At 57.6% G+C, this 22,236-nt stretch overlaps 1 protein-coding gene across 1 annotated transcript; it reads right to left on the bottom strand.

Moving 5' to 3' along the window:
- Positions 1-2,442: 2,442 nt before the first annotated feature.
- On the bottom strand, positions 2,443-21,584 carry NCLIV_051480 (hypothetical protein; the record flags this gene model as incomplete). The annotated part of the gene is made up of 24 exons (XM_003884702.1): positions 2,443-4,040; positions 4,488-4,605; positions 5,254-5,577; positions 6,179-6,526; positions 6,967-7,190; positions 7,515-7,999; positions 8,182-8,471; positions 9,087-9,204; positions 9,766-10,059; positions 10,324-10,505; positions 10,849-11,095; positions 11,852-12,215; positions 12,554-13,795; positions 14,139-14,562; positions 14,892-15,065; positions 15,481-15,837; positions 16,376-16,622; positions 16,977-17,062; positions 17,455-17,613; positions 17,896-18,182; positions 18,752-19,811; positions 20,182-20,271; positions 20,800-21,020; positions 21,194-21,584. 24 exons carry the CDS (start codon positions 21,582-21,584, stop codon positions 2,443-2,445), a joined length of 9,330 nt encoding a protein of 3,109 aa, XP_003884751.1.
- Positions 21,585-22,236: the final 652 nt, after the last annotated feature.

Genomic DNA, 22,236 nt, shown 5'->3' with positions numbered 1-22,236 from the left:
AGCCTCGAGAAGATCATGGGCGGAAGAAGTGTTTTCCTGAGACCCCAGTCGACGCGAAAGGAGTTGGCGGTCAATGTTCGATAGACGATCCGTAGTTGGATGTAAAAGCAATCAACGGTGTGTGGCCAGATAAAACGGAGCATCAACGCCTCCCTGAGCCTATTGACATTCCATTTTTTCTCAACATGGGACTGGTGGCCGTTTGCAACTCTAGAAAAAAAGCGAATGCCAATCCAAGCAGCCTACTCCCATTTTCCATTTGTAAGTGCACGCCTTTTCTGAGAGTCCCCGCCCTCCCCAGTGTAGCTACGTGTGTTCGCCGCCAATAACCCAGGGCGCCTAGTAGTCCTCTAGTAGCTCGTTTGTCTATCGCAATCCACTTCGGGCGAAAACGGGTTCTCGAGAAGTCTTTCCCGAACTCGGTTTTTATGCAAGTGTGTCTTCGCCTGAGGGAGCAGTCATTTCCGGGACTCCTCATCAAGAACTTTGGCAAAAACGTTGTGGCAGAAAGCAGTTTGTTATTCTTGTTTGCAACGAAGAAAGGGGTCAGGACCTTTTATAGTGGATACAAGACAACTACACGACCCGATGTGAGCAGTTCTTTCTGCAAGTGAAAGACCGAGATTGACTGCGCAAACGTATAACGTAACAATTCTAGCCAGTAGTTGGCGGTTACAGTGTGTCCTGCAACGGATCGTCCCACATATCGTTTCTCCGAAATATAACGCTGCAAGCAACACCCTCACCCAGTCAAATCTTTTTTTCTGAACATGTCTCTGCGAAGCTGGCCTCTGCCTTTATTCGAGGTGGTCTTTCTCTATGGAATGTCATCTCTGAGAGTCCGACGGGGATTCTTGATTACACATTTCTGCCAACCTCAACGACAGTGCAACTTTTGTGGGTCACGACAAGCAATCGGGGACACTCGGGAGAGAAATATGAAGACGAGAGCATTGCGTTCACCTTGCATTTCGCTGCCGTGTTCACCTTTTTCAGACGTTACGATCACTGCTTGGTCGGGGATGGCATTGAACAGGAGAAAGTTTAAGCAAAGCGGTCAGTGGCTACATCTTACCGCCGACCCCCGGACAGAAACGTAGTGGTGAAGATGGAAACACGAAAACCAAGAACACCGCAGCGTCGCTGGCAGCGAACCCTGAGCTGAGTTCTTCCGTTCTGCGAAACCTGAGACTATCTCCCATTTGCCGTCAGACAACGCACAGCTGTTGCAGAAGAGAGCACGCAACAGTGGCACAGAAAGTCACAAGCGCGCCGGCCCTTCCGAAGAAACGGCAGCCTTCAATCTTCCCCTCCAATGGTCCAAGGCTTCCATATTCCTGTTTTACTGTTTTCCCTTGAAGATCGATGTGGCGAAGCAGAGCCACTGCGCACATGCATGTCAGATGTCACTGTCTTGAGTTCGATAGTCTCCGTTTTTCTTGGCTTGTTTTCCTTTGCACCTCGTGGGGGTTTGTACGTTCCTCCTTTGCCGGCATTTGGATCTCTCTTCTTCCGCCTCGCCCCAGTTCTTTGTTTCCTGGTGCACGCCCGCGCGCGCGTTCGGGGGCTCGAAATGAGCCGCGTGCGGTGGCCTTTCTCCAGTGTAAGGAGGGAGACACTGTTAGCATCCCATGACTTGTCAGACTAGCATCTGAGTAGTACTCTCCTTTTTCCCTCAGTACGCGTGATACCAGTAGTCCAGATATGACGCCTAGAACATACCCACCGTGGACGAACCCTAATGTTGTAAGATATTGAAATCCAGCACGTTGACATCGGCAGTCTTGGTCTGAACTGAGACACAAAGTCGAACCGTGCCGGGGTTCGCTCCAAGGCGGCACCACATCGACGACGGTCAGCAGCTGTGTTTCGCGAAAGCTGAAAGTACTTTTACAGCGCGTCATGTGAGGACGGAAACTGCCGGTTCCCTCTCTCGGGCGCCATAGTGGCCACAGCCGAATGCGTTTTTTTAGCGGTAGTTCAGCTGACGCATTGAGCGCATCAGCCGGCAATCGCCTGACACCGTACATTGCGTGACACAGAAGCTCAAGGGAAGCAGCGGAGCTACAGTAAGCCTGGAAGTAGTGCAAACGCGACGAGCAGCCAGCAGACGCCAAGTCGAACGGGCACGAACACTTCCCGGAACTCAAAGTGTGCTTTTGAACGTACAGCGAAGAGGCTAGGCTCTGCGACGAGTGGCGGTCTCAGTCGCGGCCGTCACACGCCCTGCTCTGAGAGGGGAGACCGAAAGTTGCGCGACTCTGAAAACGCCGCAGGCACGCCGCTCGGGTAGCAAGAGTCTGCACGATGGACTGCGTTCTTATTTGTAGTCCGAAAAACGCCAAGTGGGGAGGTAGCCATACATCTAACGGAAACAGGCAAGAAGCTCGACGACACTCGGACGCCGCATCGAGCGTAGGGCGCCTTGATCCACACGGCGTCTTACTCGGTGTGTCCTTTGCCGACTGGCGGATTGGCAGGCTGCACAGCTGCTGGCATGAAGCCATACTGGATGGTCCCTCCCACGGATTCGTGCTGTCCGTTATACGGTCCACTTCCCTGGGGGTCGAAAAAGGAACCCGTTGCACTGACTGTTGCGGCGCTGCCTCCTCTGGCCAGTTGCTCGAACTGCTCCGGAGTGTGCATGCCCAGTCCACTCTGCAAAACCCCGGCAGGCTGCGTGGCTGCCAGCAGTTGTTGTTCGTAGCTCATCTGCTGCGGATACAACGGAGGGTATCTCGCACTCACAGACGAGGCGTCTCCAGGCGTGCTCGAAGAAACCGGACCCGGCTGTCGAGGCTGCGCCGCGTCCGACCCCGTTCTGTGCGACTTGGCGGCGCGCTGGAAAGCCTGGTTAATGCATCCCCAGAGGCGGTTAAACTTTTGTTCGACGACGCAGCAGTCGCGGTACGGCCGATCGTCCGGGCGATTGAACGTCCGTGCATTCCGGAAAATAAGCGCGACGTCTTGCTTGAAATGGTAAGGCAGCTTGTACAGCCCCGCCTTCAGCTTCGCCTGGACTTTCTTCAGCCACATGGGCTCCTGGATGACCAAGCGGTACTCGTTCACTGTCGTTTCGGGATCCGGAATGAACCAGACGGCCTCAGGCAGTTCCATGAGGGCGCCGACGGCCTCAATCGCCACATCAACCCAGTGCGCAGTGTGCTGGGCGTTATCCATGTACTTCCTCTTGAATGTCCACATCTTGCGCTGGCGAGACCCAGCCTTCAGGCACAGGTCGTACTCCGTCGCGGCGTCTTCTTCGACGCACTGCAACTCGCCAGCTCCTGCCAAACTGATCAGAGCCTCGGGAACCGCGGAACCGCCCCCCGCCTCACCGGGGTGAGGCGTCAGACAAAACGCTGCCGCGCCGGCTGCTGCGCCCGGCCGACGCGTCTGACTCCACAAAGGGGAAGGCGCTTCTCGACTGGACCCACAGGACCGTTCGAGGTCTCCGGTCTGGGGCCCGAGCGGCGAAACGGCCAGCCTGGCGAGCTGTGCGGCTCCCGGGTGGCAGCAGAAGGGGATGTCCACACCAAATAAAAAGGCGTAGACGTTTTGCGCGTAACACAACTTCTGCGCGAAAGCTGCGCGGTTCCCCCTAGCCGCCGCCCAAGCCTCAGTCGACAGGTAACAGCTCAAATACGCGCAGGCCGCCTGGCTGACCGTGAGCGCAACACTCACCGCGTGATCCTGCAAGTGCATTTGCTGCTGGTGCCGCGCCGAGGCAGCCGAGGCGCTGCATGCTCCGCCGGCGTCTGCAGTAGGCGCAACGAGAAGAGCGGTCGGCAGCGGCGTCGCGGGAACCAGAGGCGAACAACAGGGCCCTAGACACCCCAGGAGACGACAAAACGCCGGACGCCCGCCAGCGGAGCCCAAACAGAACGAAGCAGGCGCCGACCACGCGCACGAGGCAGGCTGGCGGCTCGACGCAGAGCGACTCGCCGCGCTGGGAGGCTGGCCAAGGCCGGTGCCTGAATGAAGCTCTACGAGCGAGGTAGCGAACGGAAGGAAAAGCGCCGGACTTCGGACGCGAAGTTCTGCAACGGAAAAACACGAGCGGAAAACAACCTGCGACTTCATAGCCGACGAAGAGAATATACACGGACCTTCGCCTGTCCAAAACCGTTCACGACATCAACGCGGCATTCGAATCCCCGACCACCTCCCTCTCCGTATACAAATACACATCCAGCTTTACATAGTGATGACGCCGAAAGATACGCAAAGATTCCGCGGCTAACTGTAACGGAATACATACACATATGCATGCAGACATTGCGTAGATACATGTTTATATATATATATATATATGGAGAGATATTAATTTATATTTATACATATGTATATATATGTGTACGCAGAAGTTTGGGGTCCAGGCGAGGGACTTGGCGCGGGTCTGTGAGCGTGCGAAAAAGGTGCTGCAAGACGCAAGGGACCGCGTGTTCACCGCCAGAGACAGCCAACCACGTCTAAGAAGCGCTCACCTTCAAGAACATCGAGGAAAACCTCCCAAATGGTGATGGGGAGTCGCGCTTCGTCGGGGCGGAGAAGGCGCTCCATTTCCACAGCGCACTGCAGCGCCGTGTACACACCCAACCCCAGCTGACGCACAAAAACAATCGACAAAACGGCCACACACACACACATGCACATATGCACATATGCACACATGCACATGCACGCACATGCACATGCACGCACATGCACATGCACACATGCACATGCACACGTGCACACGTGCGAAATCGGAGTCGATTGAGCCTGGAGGGGCAGCCCGCGCCAAGTCCTGTGTCTCGTCTGCGGTCGCGTTCCTCTTCTCGGCAGCCCTTGCATGTTTTATCCGTTGGTGCATGCAACACACGGGGCGGCTGCGCGTCGCTGGCGAGACGAAGCTGCAAAATGCAGACTCCCTGGCAAAGTCCGTCTGAACGCCGTGCTGCGCCATCCAACCGACGAAGACGGAAACGGTGGGGGGGGGGGGGACTAAGACGACTAAGAGCCCTGGCCGAATAGATTGTTTCGACAAAAACAAGGCAAGCTTTGGCTCTGACGTTTTCCCTTCTTCTGCTGCGTCTCCGTCCTCTAGTCCTCGTCGCTCCTTTCGAAGCTCTATTCTCTCCATCTTTCCTTCGCCCTGTTTCAGTCCTGTCCGCTGTTCCGCGGTTGCTGTTTCTCTCCTGTCCCCTCGCCTCCTCTCAGGCAAAATCATAATTGTCATAGCTGAGACGTGTGCACGTGTATCCCTCTCACCTGAACACGTTTCACCTGTTCCTCAGGCGACACGAACTTCGAGACGAGGGTGTACGGCCCGCTCAGCCCTCCGAGGTTCTGTCTTTGCCTTCGGATCTCGCTTTCCGTCTCCGACTCGCGGCCTTCCGTTCTCTCGCTGTCGAGACCCTCGCCGGCTTCCCGGCTTCTCTGCTGGCTCCTTCCAGGCGCGTCACCAGCCCCGCGATGAGCCGAAGACACCGCTCTGTTCGCGCGCTGAGGGGAAGAAGAAAGGGGCACGCGGTAGACGCGCACAGCGCCTTCGCAGCAAACCAAGAGCTGCGCGCGGATGGCCTCGCGGTGAACCTGAGGAGAACGAAGAGAACCACGCGGGAGAGGAGAAAGGACATCTCGGGAACGCCAGCACGAAGAAAAGAAGACGAGAAATGGAAAGACGTACAGCCAGGGGAGACTCGGCGGTGTGTCGGCTACCCTCTGAGAGGAGAAGGAATACCAAGAAGAGAAATCACGAGAAAGGCAAAAGCGAAATGTACGTGCACGGGGGAAGGAAACGGACACGAAAGGAGGAGGAAACGCGACGGATGTGAAAAAAGCTATCGGAAAGAGGAAACCACGCGAGAGCCGAGCAAGATGGAGACAGTGAACAAGGCGTTTCACAGAAGAGCGCAAGAGGGAAACCTCGACCTGAAGAGAGAGACGAAAATGAATGCAGAGACAAAACGTAACGGAAAGAAAGAACGAAAGCCAGGGACAGAGGCGACCGGAGGAAAACGAGGGAAAGAAACCACCGGCAAGACATGAGCGACACGGAAACGAAATGCAGGCGGCACTCGCGGAGGTTGTGTAGCCAGAAACGAGGCGAGGCGAGACGCCTGGGAGCAGTTATCGAGGCCTTCCCAAAGGCTCTGGTCACGTTGTCTCTGCTTCGGCTCTGTCGTGCCCTTACAGCGAAGTCGTGGTACGCGTAGTGGAGCTCGTAGGCGCTGTACGCTTTCTCTCGTAAATATTTGTCGTGTGTACGGAGAGGCACGAAGATGAGGAAGTCCAGCGGCGTTTGTTCTTCGACGCGCTCCTCGCCGTCGGCTTCTCCGCCTTCTTTCCCGCGCCAAACATCTCTCCCCAGAGCGAGTGCCTGTTCAGGTCGTCTCTTCTCGCCCAGGAGCGAGAGCAGATGTGAGGCGAAGCTTGTCTGATACGAAGTCGCGGAAGACGAGATGCGGAGGAAACGCCGACGCGCCAAGTCTCGCAGCATCGGCTGCCGGCTGATGGCTCTCAGAAAGGCGCAACTGATGGCCTGGACAAAAAAGCAGCAGGGGCCTCAGCGAGAGACAAGCACATGAGAAACAAGACAGAAAAACGGCGAGGAGAGTGGATACAGCCGACGGTCAAGAGACACCTCAGGGAGGCGTTGGATCGCTGGGCCGTCATCGAGGTAAAAATTAGGCTCAGATGTGTCTTTGTTTTTCAAAGTGGCTCTGTTCACACCTCTTCCGTCCCCAGTAGGCGTCCGGGAATTCCTACGGTTCTCCGGACTCGACCTTACTCCCTTCCTCTTTCCGTTCCTACACGGCTACATAGGGCGTGCACTAGACATTGTGCACGCGAGCAAAGCGCCGTAAACACCACCCGGGCACGCACGAGACGGAAAACCGGTTTTTCAGTTCCGGAGCCGACAGACGGGCTTTTCCCGCACCTCGGGATTCCGGGGCTTCCGCGCGCGAGTGTCTCGCTTACGTGTCTCGGCGACGCCAGCGAGCGAACGCTGTCAAGGCGAAACAGTCGCCACAGATTCAGCCACGCCGCTTCGACTCCGCGGGCGTTCTTCGTCACAAACGCCTCCCATTCCGCATCGGAAGCGAAGGCGCGGTGCGTCTCCGAAGAGCGCGAAGCAACGAAGGAGGACAGAAGCACGCCAAGCGTGAGGTCGCCGCATTTACACCCGGGAGCCGCCGCTGGATCTGTCGAGGGGCGAGAGACAGAAAAAGAGCGGCGCGAGTCGGGAGGCAAAAACGGGGAGCGGTGAACGGGAAAACACAAATTACGTGAGTGTCAACACTCTCTCCGAGACGCAATCGCAGGGGAAACAGAGAAAGGCCGCTTCCTATGTTGGAGCGGAACGTCGCAGAAGAGAGGGGGAGAAGACCCGAAAAGAAAGAGGCAACCGGAAACGCACTGTCCCACCCTGGGGGCATGTCTCCAGCTCAGAAAATAAGAACGAAACGAAGCTGGGTCGGAGCGAAGGAATGCAGACACTGAGAGGTCCTCTGGGGTAGTGCGCGTACCTGGTGGATTCACCCAGGATTGACCGCGTTCGGCCTGCCGAGCTTCTCCGCCTTCTCTCGAGCTCTCGAGGCGGCGAACATGCGGATGGAGCCTCGCGGGCGTCTGTGGCGAAGCCGGCATCGGGTCTTCCCGCTCGCAGAGAAAGCTGAAGTACGGGTGTCTTGTTTCGGCGTAGGCCGGGTAGGGGGTGTACGGACACTTGATATTTCCAAAGCAATCGACGACAGACGCGATAAAGCAGAGGAGATCGACCGACGCAGTTTTGCTTGCACCGTTTCCCCCCTCATGCCGCGCCTTGGTTCTTTCCACGTTCGTCTTTTCTGTTTCCCCTGGCGGAAACGTATCCGTTTCTTCGTCTTCCAACTCCTTCTCCGGGCCCACCGCAGACGGGTGTCCAGACAGCTGAGCATCCGGAGGGGAAGAACCGCCAATGTTTGTCGAGACGAGAGGCTGAAGCAGCATTTCAATCACCTCTGGACGGGTTCTGAAGAGAGGAACAGGACAGAACCCAAGCGCGACGGCGAAACGCGTGCAGGTTCTTGAACCGCCTCCACTTTCACATGGCGACGGCGCCCGACCCCGCGGTTCTCAGAACGTCTCTCCCCGCCCTTGCTGCTTGAATAGATGTTCGTCTCAGCCCCACTTCGTCTCCCGCGTTTCTCTTACAAGCCTTCAGGGTCCCGGAGCAGCGACACCGCGGCGTAGAAATGTCGTAGAAACCTCATTTCTGGCGTGGACGCGGCAACTTCTCCGATCCGGAAAAACGTTCCTCGCGTCTCCGCCGCCGGATTCGGGCCGTTTCCGAGGCCTTCAAGCGTAGCCGCCTGGTCGCCGTAGACTCCGCGGCTGTCATCACTCGGAGACGCCAGGAGAGGAGACGCAGAGCGTTGCAAAGAAGCCGACTCGCTGTTGCTCAGCAGAGACAGACGCGCAGCTGCATGCTGGATACGATCCTCCTGCAAAAACACGCGAAGGACTCTCTGCATGCACGAAGGCGTCTGCAACCGACGAAGAGAGCACATACTTCTACGTACATATTTTGTACACGCACTCACGCATATATATATATATATATATATATATATAGTTTAGATGTGGGGAATTGAGGTGACGGCGACTGTATCTCCACCTCTCCACTGGCGCATCTAGTTCGAAAGACACATATCTGTCTATTTGTTTAAACGCATGTGGAAATCTGTCTCGACTGATGACATCGATACGGCCTCCCAGCAGCGTTGTCCCACATATGCAAGACACACATCGACTCCGGCGATAGGTGTGAATATCTGAAGACACCACCACAGATATATATATATATATATATATATATATATATGCCTAAACCCGAAATATATATATATATATATATGGAAAGATATGCCTGCCTGCAGTGTGTGCAACTTCTGTTCATGACACGGACGCGAGAACGAGAAGGCGGTGAACAGAGAAAGTCACGGGAATCGCTCGGGGATCTGCAGGGGCCGCTGCGGACGCAGAGACCCTCGGGGAGCTCGGCGCGCTCGGTCTTTTCAGTCCAAAGTTTCAACTGGCGAGGCGCGTCGGGAACCTACGTCTCCCAGATTGTCGTAGTGGAAGGTGTGCATGTACGAGACGAAGGAACTCCAGACGGCGAGCTGCTCGGAGCGAACTCGGTTGTGGAGGAAGCAGAGGGCGTAGACGACGCGCGACCTGAGGCAGAAAAAAACGGAAAGGAACACGAGAGATGCAGGTGGAGATCGCGCGACAGGCGCCCCGGAGCAAGCGAACGCGAAACTCCGAAAAAAACGAACCAGCAGAGAGCGCGGGAGCACGAAAGAGAGCGAGAGCGCCAGCCCCCGCGTTGTGGACGAAGGACTGAGAAACAGTGAATGGTGAGGGGAGTGCAGACATTGCAGCGGGTCCGAAACAGCGAGCGGCCAAAGAGACGAGGCGAAGGTGACGCTTGACCGTTTGCAGCCAAATGACGGCGGTGAACTACGCGCGCACCAACGACGGTTCAAACACCTCGTTCTTCCCCCGTTACAAGCGAGTCTCTGGCTCCTGTCGTCCTCTCTCCAAACTTCTACTTTTCTCCGTTTCGCTCGTGGGTTCTCCGTTGCCTTCTTTCTTGCCTCCGTGTTCTTCTCTCTGTCTCGTGCTTCTCGCTGTCTCCCTCAGCTCGGCGCGTCGAGTCTCCGGGACTGCGTGCTGGGAAAGGCCTTCGTTGTCCCCAGATGCAGTCTCTGGAACTAGGCAGTACTGTGTTCTCACCGGAGGAGCGGATGCCATCGGTGGAAGGCGAGGGCCCTCGCGAGGGAGTTGACGGCGTCTCTTGCGAGGCAGTCCCCTGCCGCGAGGAAGTTCGCAGTGTGCTCGGCGCGCTCGCGGGAGAGCGGTTCGGCGGAAAGAGCGCCCGAGCCGGCTGCAGGATCGGAGAGCGTCCCGAGGATGTCTTCTCCGGAGCGAATACTCCCCAGCGCGAGAGCCGCCTCGAGCTGAGCCGAGATGTTCACGTCGTTCAGCAACTGCTGCTCCCACATGCTTCCACTTTGGCAGCGCCGAATCCTGCAAGGCAGACGGGAGAGATTGCGAACGAATCAGGAGCCTCCCGTTCTGCCTTCGCGCAGTCCTCTGTGCACGCGCCCGTGAGCCCTCGCGGTTCGGCGACGCAGAAAAATTTTCCTTCGCGACTTCTGTTCCTCGCTTGCGGCTTCTGCGATACCTAGACTCTCGGTAGAACCTCCTGCGGTCCGTCTCCGCCAGCGTCGCGGCTTCAGCCGGTCCTGTTTTCTTCCTTTCTCGGACCGTCTCGCTTTTCCAGTGACGCACCTGCCTATCCAAACCTGCATGGGGTCGGCTCGGAGCCAGAGAACGGGAAGTTTCGTCTTGCTGTTCACTTTCGCTACGAGCGAGCGGTTGTCGAGGGACAGCAGCGAGGGGTGCTTGGCAATGACGCAGCGTTTCAGCGCTTCTATCAGGCCTCGGTCGCTCGAACTCAGCTCTCCTGTAAACTGAAAGGCGAGACCCGTGCGCCGAAACCACACGCCAAACACACAAAAGACGTCTCCCCGCAAACGTCGCGCTCTTCGTCGCGGAACGGCACATACATAGCACGGGGCGAGAGGCACAAACAAAAGACGTAAGTCAAGAAGATAAAGGCAAGGCGAGAGACAGCCGCATCCGCGGCAAACAGAAGGCAGCGACGAAAAGAGCAAACGGAAAGAAGGCCGCAACAACGATACGCAGACGCCAGAGAAGAAAAGGGACGACACCCAAAAAGCGAAGCAACGATAAAATGACACACAACGCGAGAGTCAGTCGCGCCTTCTTCTTCTTCTCCTCGTCTCTGCTTACTCGCACTTGATCGGCGCTGGTGAAACCGCCACCCCCCGACGTCTCCGCGCCTCCGGGGCCCGAAGGCCCCGCCGCGCAGCTCGTGCCTCCTGGGGCGACGCCCTCCACGGCGCTGACCCCCGAGGCTGCCGCCGCAGCGGCTGCGGGCGCGTCTGTGGCTGCAGCCGCTGCGTCAGCGGCTTTCATCATCAACTTGTTGCTCGAAGTGCCGTGCACCACGCGGTCGCCTCGCAGCGCGACTTTCTTCCTGAACCCCACGACACACAAAACCCGAAACAAGACACACGCATTCCACTATACATGCATGCATATACACACATATATATATATATATACATATATATATATATATATAGATAAGGGATGAGAGAAGAAGACATGTAGACACCCGGGCAGATAGATACGCATATCGATTTGCCGACCGTGGCCAGACCGCTCAGGGTCTGTGGAAGAGACGAAATGGAAACAGAGGAGCTGCAAGCATGTGTGCAGCCGCATGAACGCCAGGCGATCTCCTTTCTGATGTTAGTCTGTACGGAATACACGGATCGGATTCTTGTTGGCCTGGCACCTGTTTAGTTACTGGGTGAACGCTTTTTGGGCCTGATAGATAGACTTCAGAAGCATCTTGTGCATTTGCTAGCGTTCAAAAGACATTGAAGAAATAGGAGAAAGAGAGTGACGTTTGGAAGCACGGTTTTGCTCACACAGAAATGAAAGGAAAGGAGTTTGACGGCTCTGGCTTCCAGCGGGGCTTTACACACTGCACATAAAAACCCACAGATATACATATATATATATATATATATATGTATATATCTATATATGTATATATATGATATATGTATATCTATACGCAGATTTCTCCTCTCTCTCTGTGGAGAGATTCCTGTGTGAATGGCTATCGAACTTATCACAGCTGCATGTGCCCTCGGGTTCTGTATGCATTTGAATACGTGTTTGCGCGCAGATTTCGATCCGCGCAGCATGGCTTTTTGGTTACCTTCCGCGTTCAGCTCGGGGGTCGAGAGCGAAGCGGAGGGGCAACACGCCTTCGCGGAGGCGGACAATGGACGTTCGCACGCCGTCGTCTTCGACGACTTGCAGACAGAGGGAGGGTAGCCAGTATTTTTCGTAGCCGACTGAGGCGCAGAGCAGCGATCCGACGTTTGCTGGGCAGAGAAGCGGGCTGTCGGACGAGCGGGCGGAGACAGACGCCGGAGCGAGTCCCGCTGACCCGTGCACAGAGGCAGGCGACGCGTGGGAGAGAAGGCGACAGCGCAGCCGAGACAGCTGCCCGCGCTGGTGAAGCAGCAACGCCCAGTACGGCAGACCCCCGGTCGTCACAACCGGAAGCGTCGGCGGGGCTGAAAAACACGCAACACACAGAGCAAAAGGGGACTCTCGCATTTTCACGCTCCACACACAACAGACCACACGACAAAAAACAAAATACTACATATATATACATATATATATATATATATATATAGGTGGGCATGCTACAAAGCGATACGCATCCACACATATATGTATATATAGGTGGAGACGCGTGAAGATAGTACTCCTGTGCAGATGGATACAAATCAATGTGCCGAACACGAATGGGCGAAGTGCTTAGAGAAAAGAGAGAGGAGCGTGTTTTGAAACTGCCAGAATCGGCGGCACAGCAAACTGAGACCGGTTTGTTGGCGTCTATCCGCACCTGCTTCGCTATCGACGCATGCAAGGGCGAATTTCTCTTCGGTCATTTCTTCCCAGCCCTGTTCGTCTCCAGGTGCGCCTTCGAGTCTCCTCTCGGCACTCCCTTCCGCGTCGCCCGCCCCGCCAGTTGGCCTTCCCAAGTCGAGCGGTTCCTCGCCGTCGTCTTCGAGGTCTCGGCTGCGTCTCCGTTTCCGGCCCCCGAAGGCGTCTCCCGCGCCCGCGCCTGTCTCCATTCCGGCCCCGTCCGCGCCGTCTCCGCTCCCCTCCTCGTCGGGGTCTGCGCGCCCGGCGAGGGCCCGCGCAGGGCCGCGGCCGTCGCCGCGCGCCTGTCTCGCCAGTTTCCTTCGCTTCTGCTCGGCTTTCCGCTGCAGGCGCCTCAGCGCCTCGCGCGTCGCCGCCCACAAGCCGCCGCGACCCGCGTTGAAGACCGCAGGCGTCTCGCCAGTGTAGCCAAAGCCGAGAATGAAGTTTCCGTCCCGGCCCACGACGTCGACCGGGTCGTACACCCGCTGGGGCAGATAGAGCAGCGAAGAGACAGAAGGCGCGAGAATCAGAAACGCCGCCGCCTCTCTGGCCGCCGGCAGGAGCAGCGAAAACACACTCGACAAACAGCGAGCCGAAGGAAGCGCACTCCCGCTTGGCGCAGAAGAGAGAAGAGACACCAACAGCGAACGCGACGATGGCGCGGAAGTTGGCGGAGAGGCAAAAGACGCGGCAGGAGCGAACAGCGGGTCTCGAGCTGGGTTTCGAGGCGCGTTTTGGGGTGCATGTTCGTGCTTGATTTGCATCTCCGCCTTGGACAGGAAAGCGGCCTGAGACCGCGTCGGCGAGTCGGACGCCCCCAGGGCGTCCGCCGCGCTTTCTGCGACCTCGGCAGGCTTGTCTGTCTCCGCGTCTCTTCCGTCTCCGAGCGTCGCGCCATCCGTTCTGCGAGACGGCTCGACGGCGACGGGCGAGAGCGAAACTCCGCAGAAGGCGAAGAGGAGGCGGGCGAAGAAGTCGCAGATCTGCGCTTGGTCCCAGGGGAACGTTCGGCTTATATGCGAAGTCGCCACGACGGCCGCAGCGGCCGGCGAAGAAGGGAGCCTCAGCGTGGGGAAGGCGGAGCGGTGCAGCAGCGTCTCCCAGCTCGACAGAGCGCATGCGTCCTGCGAAGCTGACAGGAGGTCGACGCCCGACTGCTGCCGAAGACGGCAAATCTCGTACGCTTCCCAGAGATTGAATGCCGCCAAGCCTGCCAAATCTGAAGACAGCAGCCACACAGGGCGAGGGCGCGGAGAGACTGAGACCTGCGGAAACACGGAACGCGCGACTCGCTCGACCTGCAGCGCCTGAAATCACGAGACGTCGTCCAGGCGCTCTCTCGACACCACAAAGCCGTCGAAGAAACAAAGCGTGAACACAGAAAAGGGCGAGACAAAAGAACCGGAGCACTGTCGAAAAGGAGAGCGGGGAGCACACGTGTGTGCGCGCTGGGGTCGACCTCCGCGGCCTTCGCTTCTCGCGAGTGTGTCGGCGGCCCCCTGCCTCGTTTTTCTTCTGCAACCGGCGCTGTCTCGCCTTCCTGCGGTGTCTCCGATTCTCACCAGCTGGATAGAACGAAGGCTGCCGCTCCTCCCCGTCGCCTCGGCCGGGTTCTTCTTTGCGTTTGGAGAAGATGCCCGGGGACGCCAGCGACCGTCTGTCTGCGGCGCGGTCGAGCTCTGCGCCCGGCACCCGCTCGTCCTTCGGCCTAAAGAAGAAGGAAGTCGCCTCCTCGCCGCCCTTCGCGTCGCTCTTCGCCTTGCGAAACGCCGCGAGCGCTCGCGGTAGAGCGAGCGAGGCGGCCAGCGAAGCCGGCGGCTGCAGCGACAGCAGATCTAAATGGAAGTTGAAGAAGTCCATCGACGAACCCTTGCGCTGAAGCTGCACGACAAAGGCCAGCGTCAGCTGCGGACAGCCCGTGCCGCTGATGAAGGCGCTGCGGAAAGACAAGAGAGCCTCCTCTAGCTGCGCAAGCACGTCGTGGTCCTGAGGAAAAAGGAGACACGTCACAGCACTGGGGAAGCTCAGCGCAAAGGCCCTAAACCCCCTGGCGGAGGCGGAGTGGCGGGATAGAGCCCGAAGAGCTGTCTCTGCACGCCAGCAGGAGTTGCCGCAGGCAAGTCAAAAAACGAGAAGCAAACGCCGCAGCCGCGGAAAATTTGTGCCCCCAGGGAAAAACCGGACAACGATCACCACACAACGCCGAGGAAACAGGCCACGGAACACATCGGCGGATGGCTACAAGAACAATACGGCTCACACAGGAAAGAAGTTGCATGCGTGTGTCGATCTCCGGTTGGCGCGCGGCCTCTCACCTGCGGATTCACTTCGACGACGCCGTCTTCTCCTTCGACGCAGAGGCCGAGAGCCGCGACTCCCCAGACCTTTTTCTTCTTCTCCTTCAGACGCAGCCGCTGCCGACCCCCCGCTGTGTTGGCCGGGCGTCGGTTCCAGTGGCTGATGTACCGCAGCGTGACGTGGAACAGGAGCTGGAAACGGAGAGAATCCAAACAAAGGCGTGAGAGAAGGGAAAGTTCCACTTCGATGCCCAGAGACGCAACGTACGCCGTCGACGGCGTGTACCGTTTTTCTGCCTCCTTGGTTCCAGAAATCCACGTCCCGCGACCAAACCTCCAGCTCGGATCGCCTCATTTCTGGTAGAGGCCCCGACCCCAGACGCACATACAGATACACATCTGCGTTTACATGTGTACACAAACGATTCGAAAGCCTGTCGCATCTTCAAAGAGAAAACGAAAACAAGACACATGGCCACAGCAGCTGTCTACCCGCATCCCTGGCCGTCCCCTCTTTCTGTCTCTCTTTTTCTGTTTCTCCCTGTCTCTTTTTTCTGTTTCTTTGAGTTAGAGGGCATAGGGGTCTACGTGTTCGCCCTTTGCCTACCTTTTTCCAGAATCGGTCTGTATTGGGAGGCTCTCGCTTTTTCGCGAGCATCGGGAGGTACTGTCGCATGAGGAAGTCGAAGAAGAACTGGCTAGGGAGCAGCGACTGAGAGGCCAGGAGGCGGTCGAGCGCCTGCAGAGCGATGCTGCTCTTCAGCTGGTAGACCTCGGAGAAGTAGAGGTGTTCGAGACTCGGCACGAGCGGCGTGGGGGTGCCGGAGAGAGGAGGAGGCAGAGAAGCGGAGAAAACGGAAGTGGAGTCGAGAGGAAACTCCTCGCCGCCGGCTTCGACCAGAGCCACGTAGCGCAGCAGCCGCTCCCAGCGACGAATCTTCAGCTCGACCAGACCAAAATTTGCCTGCAGAAAGGCGAGGAAACGAGGGAAAAGCGAAAAACAAGAAAAGTGAAAAAACGGAGACACAAACACATGCGGGAAGAGCATGTGTCGACGTGTACGCACGTGACACGCAGGGACCCTCCAGGACACGCCCGGCTGCAAAACTACCTCACCCGTTCTTGGAGACACCCGAGGCACGGGAAGAGACAGGCTCATGCGACTGGACTGCCACCAAAAACCACAAGAGGCGTGCACACAGACCTATACAGATTTATGCCCATGCACATATATATACACATAAATGCATATGTACATATCCATGTACATATCCATGTATCTATGCATGCATATATGGGTGTAGATATATATATATATATATATATATATGCAAACTCATAGCCATACCCATCTATATATATAGATAGATATGTAGATAGATAGATCTGTACATGGAGATCTACCTTTATGGAGGAAGGTAGAGATCTCGGCAACTCTGGGAAACGCATACACCTATATTTACACACACATATGCATGAGCAAATGGACACCAGGTTCCTACCTGAATGAAGAGGTCGACGAGGGTTTTGACGGTTCCCAGGAAGAGCGCGCATCCATCGATTTGTTTTCTAGGGTCTCCGCAGGACCAGAAGAAGGTGTAGGCGTCGAGCCATGCCGTCGCGAGGCCTTCCGCAATCAGAATGCGCGCCGAGTAGCAGCTGGCATCCACGCCGACTTGCTCCTCCGAGTGCAAGAGGTCCAGAGGGAAAACGATGAGATTCCGCGAGAGATGGAACTGGGGCAACTGCCTGAGAGCACAGATGCGAAAAAGCGGCCGAGGCAACGCGCTCCCTTTACCGTTCCACAACTGTTTGCCTCTTTTGGCTTCTGAACGCGGCATGCAAAGCTCTCGGCGACTCCGCCCCCCCCCCCCCCACCCCCCCACGCCTCATCCTCTCATGAAACCAAAGCGCAACCGTCTCTTCACACCTGTCTCTTCTCTCGCGTTCTCTCTCTGTGTAGCCTTTCCGATGCCCCCCATGCCTGCCTTCGCGGCGCCACGTCGCTCGCGTGTATCTGGCCTGAACCCCGCGCGTGTGTCTGCCGGTTGGCGAGTGTTTGTCTCGCTTTCTTTTCTTTCGACAACACCTTTTGGGGCTCACCCTCGATTTAGATCTGCTCCAACTGCCACGTCCGCCGCACTCGTGTCCGCGACCTCCGCGAACCCACGTGAACCTTCGTCGGCGCTCTGCCGCATGCAGGAAAACATGCAAAGCAGCGAAACGTGGAAAAGCTCTGCGGTTCAGCCATCTGTGAAAGGCCGATTTGGCGACTGGCGAGACCGACGGGGAAACCACGCGCGTGCGGAAAAAACAGTTCACGACACAACGCACCACCTGCCAAGGGGAGGCGCGCACCGCCTCGCACGCCTCCGACAGATGCTACTTCGATCGGAGAGAGCAGTGCGAGGAAACGGGTAGAGGCTCCGGACGGCCGACGGCGGACGCGTTTCTTTCTCGCCGAAAGTGTTCTCTCCGCTTGCGTTCCTCTGCTGAAAATCCTGACTGCACACAGATCTGTAGGCTTCTCGCTCAGGCGCGCTCAGCCGCCGGGGGGGACGAGGCACGGCGGGTGGCTTACCTCCGCAGTGCCTGCCGCGTCGACTGACGAAGAAGACGGCACGGCCCAGCTCACACCGCCTTCCACAGCGATCGGCAGGAAGAGAAGAATCAGAGAAGAAAACGGAGACGGCGAAGACAGCGCGCGGGAGTACACCCGGAAGCACAACGGAACGGCGGCCTGCGTCAGGTAGCGAGAAGAACGGCGCAAAGACAGGTGAGGCAGAGACCCAGAGAAGATGACAGTCGGGCGAGAAGAAAGACTGCGGAGAGGGTGAGAGTCTCCAGGCGGCCGTGCAGAGCGGCGGAACGACAGAGGGGACGAGAGAAGGAGAGACGCAGAGAGCGAGAAGAGCCACGAGGTGCCGAAGGCAGGCACAGCGTGTCGATGGAGGAAAGGGCGAAAGAAAAAAGATGGTGAGAGAGATCGACGCGGCAAAGACAAGCGGGGGCGGTGACTTACCGTCGTCGGACTGAGGAGACTCTCAAACCCTTTCAGGGTCATGTAAGTGACCGTCGGAACATTGTGGGGTGCTTGCGCGTCTTCAGTGTCTCCATTTTCTCTCCTCTCCCGGTTCGCCCAGTCCTCTTCCTGTGGGGTGTCTCTTTGTCCCGTCTGTCCCTCGCCTCGCCGCTGGTCTCCTCCCGCGCCGAGCCCCGCGCTTGCTTGCGCGGGGCCCGCGGGAGACGAGGCGGCAGACGGCAACGGCTCAAGCGAGCTAGACACCGGTCGCACGTCGCTTTGGACACCTGCACGGAGGCGCCCAGAGAAAAGTAGATGAGGACTCCAGCAGGACGAAAAGGCCACGCGCAAAGAGACGTTTAGCACCGGGTGGAAAAAATACGAGAGAAGAACATTCAGGTATACGCTATAATTAGGTAGTTGTGATGTTAAGGAGCACAGGAAACGCTACACACCTTAATTCGCAATGCATACTCCAGTTATACATTCATCAAGGCACATGAATTAAAGTGCACAAGAATACGAAAGAGGCAGTTGTAGCATGCAACATCCTAAATTTCCGGATGCCGAGGGAAAGAAAGATGGCACGAGACTCAGGCGCGACAGCGAGCAGAGAGGTAGGGAAAGCGGAACGAACACAAAGAGGAAGCGGAGCCCCGGACGACACACACGAGGCGAGTGAGGAGCATTGAGAGAGACAGGGAAAGCAACACGGAAGCCTACGGTGTGAGAGCAAGGAAAACATCAGTTGTCGAGAAACGTTTTGAACTCCCTTTTCGCGCGACGCGGAAACCGGCGAAAAGAGATCTTTCTCACACCCCATCTCCCCCTCCTTTCCTTTCGCCTTTCCGCTTACCACTGACGAGACTGTCGTTATCTTCTCCTCCCGAAGCGTCCATGGCCTCTTTCTTTTTTTCCCCGTCCTCGGCATCGTCGTCCTCGTCGTTTTTTTCGCCTCCGTCTTCGTCCTCGGCCTTGTCGCCTTCTCGCTCTGCGTCGTCTTCGGCCTCCCGGGGCTCGTCGCCTAGGAAGACTCCCTCGTCGCCCTTTGCAGCCTTCTGAGGTTGCCTCGTCGTCAAACCAATGGAGGAGGCTGTGACAGGATAGGCGACCGCCTCGCCGTTCCCGTCAACCGCGCTCAGAGGGCCCGCAAAGAGAGACACTTGCGGCGGAAGCAGAGGCAGATTCGCGACAGACGCCGCAGGCGCTTCTTTGTGCGTTTTCGCGCGAGCGGAGGCAGACGCACTAGGAGGCGCGACTCCGGCGAGAGCCGCCTTGGACTGGTCAGCTCCAGCACTGCCTCGCTTCGGCGGCGGTTCCACGACGTAGAGGAACCTTTCAAAGAGGACGCGCTTGGCGCCGTTACCCGAACCGGAGACTGACGAAGCAGCCTCTTGGCCGAGCATGTGCTCTCCTCCCTCGCCTCTGTTCTGCTCGTCTCCCGTCCCGCCCGCCTCCCTGCGGGTCTCCTTCACTCTCTCCCTCTCTTTTTCTTTCTTTTCTTTCTCTTCTCTGTCTTCATTCTCTTCTTTCTCTTCTCTTTCGCCTTCTGACCGTCTCCGTCGCCAGACGCGTGCACGCCGCACGAGACGGCCCGGACCAATACCGACGTTCCCCGCCGGCACATCGATGGAGACGATCCAACGGCAGCGACTGCATGCAGCGGGTGCCTCCTTGCTCGATTTGGCCGCAGCTCCGCGCCCCTTTTGCGGCTCAGTCGCGGCGAGAGGCGACGCGTAGGCAGACGCAGGCAGGGTGGGAAACCACGGGAGGGAAGAAGGCGACTGCGAAGCGAGCAGCAGGCGATACAGCCGATGCCGCCCTTGTGGCGGGCAGAGCCAGTGCTCGGAAAAGTACAGAGACGAAGAGCGATGCCCCGGATTGACCAACTTGAAGTCGATGGTGACGCGGATTCTCTGCGGCGCGAAACATGCGAAAAGGGAAACAAGGACACGGGGAGCGCAGGAGACGTTGATCAGCTCGGTCGACGGAGACGGAAGGAGGATCTTCGAGAGGCGAGATGCAACTCGTGTGAAAGCGGAAACGAACGCGGCGTGCCTGGGCGGCTTGCGACCACCTTCTGCCCCCCTGTCCTGTCGTTACGCGCGTGTCTCTTGAAGCCGCGGACTCCGGGCGCTACAAGGCGTCTCTCTCCTGTCTCGGCTTTGGGTCTCTCGTGCACCCCTCAATCCTGTTCTTATCCCATGGCTCAGCCCAGTCGTCACTTCCCTCGGCCCCAGGAACGTATGTCTCTCGAGCTTTCTTCCTTTTCCCGGGGCCTCTCACCTGCCGCACGCGCGCGTGGAATTTCTGCGCCGTCTTCTCTGGAAGTTGAACAAGCAGCCGTCGCTCGCGGTCCTGTCGCGCGGCTTCTCGCTGTCCACAGACAAAACAAAACGGGGGCGCGATAACCGCGCGCACGTCTGGGTTTCTACAGAGACAGCAGGGGCGGATGCGACTCGCGTCAGAATACGGCGCGAACGAATCCATGTTTTCCGCCGGAAAACGGCGAGGAAGACAGCACTGGAAAGGAAGAAACAGCGAAAAAGGACGGGAGACAGACGCAGTGCAGACCGCGCAGAAGACGAGCGATAAGGACGAAGGCGGCAACGAAACCGGGAGATATCGCGGTCTTCAGGGTAAAGGCGTTGAAACCGAAACGAAGCGCAGGCCGGAGAGAGAGACGACAACGAGTCTCGAGACGCGCAGACTCAGAGGAGACGGCAGAAACCAGAGAAGCTGCGGCAAGGAACAGAAGGCTGACGCCAGGAGAGCTTGGCAGAAGGAAGGTGAGGACAACGGAGAGCGCGAAGAGAGCAAGAGCGAACGAGAAGAACGGCCCGAGGACCACGGGCGAGAGTCCGCCCCGCCAGAAATAGGAAAAAACTCAGACGCGCGTCTTACGGCAGTTCGAAGCCGGAGCGTGAGGAGGTCCAAGTGGATGCCGCCCTGATCGTCTCCGAGGAGAGAAGAAAGAGGAGACACTCCCTCTTCTGTCTCTCTCCACGACGGCAAGCTGAACTCGGCCGGCTCATCGTCGACCCAGACGCGGCTAACAATGCATGCAGGAGGAACCTGAGAAGGAAATCGACAGCGAGGTCCTCGACTTTCTGCAGCCGTTTCGCCTGGCAGACGCAATGCAAGACGAAAAAAAGCACGAAAAGGCAGCAGACAGGAAAAGAGAAGAGACCGCGACAGACGGAAGACGAAAGAGCGAGGATCGAGACAAGTGGGAGAGTCAGCTTGAGAAGGACACGCGCGCGGTGCTTCATCCCGAGGCTCTGCCCGAGCCTCTTACCGTTGTCTTCCCGCGGCTTCTCCGTGTATAGGCCGATGTTCCCTGCTGCGCGAGCGCGGACAGGGTGCTGGGGACAGAGAGGAGCCTCTTTCTTCCCTCTCGCACATTTCGTCCCTCTCGCGCGCTCTCCCTGTTCGTGAGCTGTCTCCTTGTTGTCTCCGTCTGGACTCACCTGGAGAGGCAAGACGACAGGCCGAGAGTCCCGGTCCTGTCTTTCGTCTCCTGTCGCCGGCAGGCAGTTCGCCAGGGCATCGACCGCAGAGGCAACGGCCGCCGCGACGCCTGCGCCGACTTCGATTGAGAGCGTCGTTGACCCGTAAAGAATTTTCTCGCGAAAATCCTCCACGGAGACATCCAGGCGCTGCTCACGCAGCTTCAGTTCGTCTGTCATCTTGCATGACTAGAAGGAACGGAGAGAAAGAGAGGACCGAGAAACGGAGCACAGGCAGACGCGAGGACGCGAAGAGCCGCTCAGCTCGATGGGAGGAGACGAGCGCTTTCCTGCTGGGACGCAACTTCGCCCCCGTCCCCCATTGTGCGCTGAGGCGGGCGAGACAAGGAAAGAGGAAGACAGCGAGGAGAGACGCCGAGAAAGGACCGAGGGAAACTGTCTCTGCTGCTTTCTGACGGAGACGTATTACGCGGCTTGCTGAGATCGGGCTCGAGCCTTGTTCGAACGGCGAGACTGGGCCTCCGGCGGCAACGATCCACGCGCCACGAGTGAAGGAGAAGGAAGTCAGAGAGGGAGGAAAGACCTTTGTCGCGGGGGAACGAGCAAAGTGAATTGGGAAAGGAAGAGAGAGAAGTGAAGTGATGGTTTGCACGGCTGTCTCTCTCTCTCTCTGGCCGACAAAAAGAGCATGCGATTTTCCGGTGGCGATCTGGACACATGCGTGACTCGGAGAGCACAGTTGCGAGAGAGGAAAGAAGCGACGGAGAGCTGAAGAAGAGGAGGGGAACGCTGACGGGACAGAGAGAAAAGACTGGGAAAGCAAGTCGTGGTTGACACAGCGGAGGTTTTCTTGAGGCATTCTTTCGGAAAT

This window comes from Neospora caninum, chromosome X (assembly GCF_000208865.1).
Source record: "Neospora caninum Liverpool complete genome, chromosome X".
NCBI lineage: Eukaryota > Apicomplexa > Conoidasida > Eucoccidiorida > Sarcocystidae > Neospora > Neospora caninum.
The sequence above is the reverse complement of the archived record's forward strand: the minus strand, read 5'-3'. Positions and strand labels throughout refer to the sequence as shown.